This window comes from Nicotiana tabacum, chromosome 22 (genome assembly GCF_000715075.1).
Source record: "Nicotiana tabacum cultivar K326 chromosome 22, ASM71507v2, whole genome shotgun sequence".
In the NCBI taxonomy this organism is placed as follows: domain Eukaryota; kingdom Viridiplantae; phylum Streptophyta; class Magnoliopsida; order Solanales; family Solanaceae; genus Nicotiana; species Nicotiana tabacum.
In genome coordinates this window covers 148,282,631-148,285,824 of record NC_134101.1, presented here as the reverse complement: position 1 = coordinate 148,285,824, position 3,194 = coordinate 148,282,631, and the positions used below count along the sequence as shown (strand labels likewise).

The 3,194-nt window shown below is 38.5% G+C and overlaps 1 protein-coding gene across 1 annotated transcript; it reads left to right on the top strand.

The window, feature by feature from the left end:
- Positions 1–2,100: 2,100 nt before the first annotated feature.
- LOC142176103 (uncharacterized) lies at positions 2,101–2,946 on the top strand. Its single transcript, XM_075243171.1, has 2 exons — positions 2,101–2,281; positions 2,576–2,946. Exons 1-2 carry the CDS (start codon positions 2,101–2,103, stop codon positions 2,944–2,946), a joined length of 552 nt encoding a protein of 183 aa, XP_075099272.1.
- The last annotated feature ends 248 nt before the right edge of the window (positions 2,947–3,194 follow it).

Sequence of the window (3,194 nt, the reverse complement as noted above, 5' to 3'; positions counted from 1 at the left end):
TCGGTTCTAAGGAAAAATTAATGGCGGAAAATATTCCCGCTTTAATGAGGTCCACTTCCCAAATATTCTATTGATGGATAAATGGCAAGTGGGGGGACTATCTATATTGGGAAAAATTAAGTTTATATATGGAATTCATTATAAGATGACACGTTATGACACGTGGACCAGTCAAAGAGGGATAGGTGATGAAGAAAAATCAAAGAGGCATGAGCTTCAACAGGCACGGGCAGATGTTCTGGGAAAAAGCAAGGAGGATAGGTGCTCGAACCTCTATATTATGGAAGGGAATGAATCTGATAGAAAATAAGGTATAGAAACATACTATTGGGCATTAAATACGAGAAACGTTAAGGAATTTGTATTGAATCAAATATGATTGTTGATTGTAACATTACATTAAATGTCATTAAATGCCATTAATTGACAATAATGACTCAATTATGGTAGAAACGAAATATATTACCTAGAAATAGCTATAAAAGGAGAAGACTGATCATTTGTAAGGACACAAAATATCATCGGATATACTGTTTATTTTGCTTTCTTTTGTTCATCTTATTATTATCAAAGTCAATTTCTTTTATTCATTCTATACTTGATTATCAGTAACCCGAGTTCTTCTAAAATAAAATTTTAATCGAAATTCCTATTTTTGGTTAAACAAATTGGTTCTGTTACTGGGAATCTGATAATCGTTTACTTTCTTAATCAAATTCTTTCATCAAAAAACTTACCATGTCGAATAACAACGACAACAACCAACAAGATCCTCAAAATCAGGAGAATGATGCGGGTGATAGGACCCCACTTCCCTCACTGCGTGATTCACAACATCAGTCACGAGAAGGAACTCAAGATGGCTCTGAAACAAATAATAGGGTTGCAAATCAAAACGGATTCGAGGCAAATCAAAATGCTAGAGTTGCAAACGAACAAGCACTCGATGACGCCTTAAAAAATCTCATTGCTCAACAAGTATGCAATGCTCTCCGAGCTTTTACCAGCCAATTGCCAGTTGTACCACCAACACCAACCTCGAATCAGAATACTTTGGAAAACCCATGTTCCGAGCTCGTTAACTCAGGCATTGGTGGAACTCCAAGTGAGTCTCGCGATGGTGAACCAGGTAACATAGTTAATTCTGATTTACAAAATTTAGTTCTAACCTTGCAGAAACAGCTCAAGGAGCAAAGCGATCGCATAGAGAAAATACCTGGAGTGCCACCTATAGTCAAAGGAATAGACATGGATAAGTACTCACAACAACCAATGAAGCCTAGTGCTGCTCCATTGCCGATCCCGAAGAAGTTCAAAATGCCTGATATTCCAAAGTATGATGGCACAACTAATCCACGAGACCACATGACTACATTCACAACTGGCATGAAAGGCAACAATTTAACCAAACAAGAAATTCGGTGAAACACTCACCAAGGGAGCATTAACATGGTATTCCCTCTCTTACCCGAAAATTTTATAAATTCTTTTGCAGAGCTTGCAGATTCTTTTATCAAAGCACATTCGGGAGCTCAAAAAGTTGAAAAAGAATGGAAGATATTTTCAAAATCAAGCAAGGAAATTTAGAGCTGCTTAGAGAGTTCGTGGATAGGTTCCAGCGTGAAAGAATGAGGTTACCACGCGCACCTGATAACTGGGCAGCTATGGCTTTTGCTAGTAATTTGAATGAGAAAAGCTCAGAAGCCACGAGACGACTCAAGGAAGTCTACATGAATTTCCAGCAACAACCTGGAATGATGTTTACAACAGATACAGCACGAAGATGAGGATAGAAGAAGACATTATCTCCCGATCTCAAAAAGAGGAGAAGGTGAGTTCGAGATATTCAGAAACCGAAAAAAGGTTCGGTAAAAATAGATACGAACCATATATGGGCCCAGTAGGAAAAGACTCACAATCAAAGTAAGACAATTTAAGGTACAATCATAGATCGAGAAATAGAGATCGGGTTCATCATCAAGGTCTGGAAACGATCGAAACACACGAGAAATTCGAGATGATGATAGGAACTTGAAGGCAAGATTTGGCGGTTAAAATTTTAATGTCAGCACTTCAGAGTTAGTAGCGGTATTAAGAGGCATGGGTGATAAGGTGTGGTGGCCAAAAGAAATGAGATCAAATCCAAACAGGCGTAATCCTAATCTATTGTGCGAATTTTACAACGATCATGGTCATAAAACGGCAGATTGTAGATTGCTACAGGGTGAAGTTGACCATCCATTAAAGCAAGGGTATATCACCAAATTATTTAGTGAGAAAGGTAAGCAAGCATACATAAAGAACATGCAGGAGCCCCCTAAACCTCCTTCTCCCAAAAGGACCGTGAATATTATAAGCGGGGGCAAAGAAATTAATGGTGTGACGTATACAGCAGCCAATAAAATTTCTAAAGTTACAATTACCCACGGGAAGCGGGTCTGACATGTTTTGGAGGAATAAAGTATTAGATTTGATGATGAAGATGTGGATGGCGTGTTAACTCCACATAACGATGCACTGGTAATATCTCTACTTGTACATAATACTAATGTGAAACGAGTTTTGATTGATCCAGGTAGTTTCGTGAACATTATTCTGCTAAGAGTACTAAACGAGATGCAAGCTGAAGATAAACTAGTACCAAAGGCGCATACTTTGTCTGGATTCGACAATTCAAGCGTTGTGACAAAAGGGGAGCTAACACTTACTACATTCGCAGAAGGGGTTGTCAAAGATACGAAATTTCAGGTGGTAGAGATGGAAATGGCTTACAATATGATTCTCCGGAGACCATGGATCCACGAGATGGACGTCGTTCTATCTACCTTACATCAAGTTGTTAAATTTCCATCATCATGGGGAATACGTCAAATATGTGGGGATCAACATACATTCAGAAGCATCAACTCTGTAGCAGATTCAAATACGAGAAACGAAGAAAAATAGCAGTTACAGAATCCAGTTGAGGATACCACAACACAAGCCTCAACTGAAGAAGGGCGAACAGATGTGGACTCAAGGCACGATTCCATTCAAGAACCAGAGGAAAATGAAAATATCAAAACAACGATTGAAGAACTAGAGACTGTAGAGTTATTTACACAATGGCCTGAAAGGAAAGTCTATATTGGGGCCAAATTACGCCAGGACATGAAAGGTAAATTGCTTGAATTTTTAAAAACTAATGTGGGTTG

Bases quoted from the DNA above. Each gene is read 5' to 3' on its own strand.
- LOC142176103 (XM_075243171.1), top strand. From the start codon at position 2,101: ATGGGTGATAAGGTGTGGTGGCCAAAAGAAATGAGATCAAATCCAAAC. The intron at 2,282-2,575 runs GTAAGCAAGCAT...TGATTGATCCAG, and splicing joins CAAATTATTTAGTGAGAAAG to GTAGTTTCGTGAACATTATT.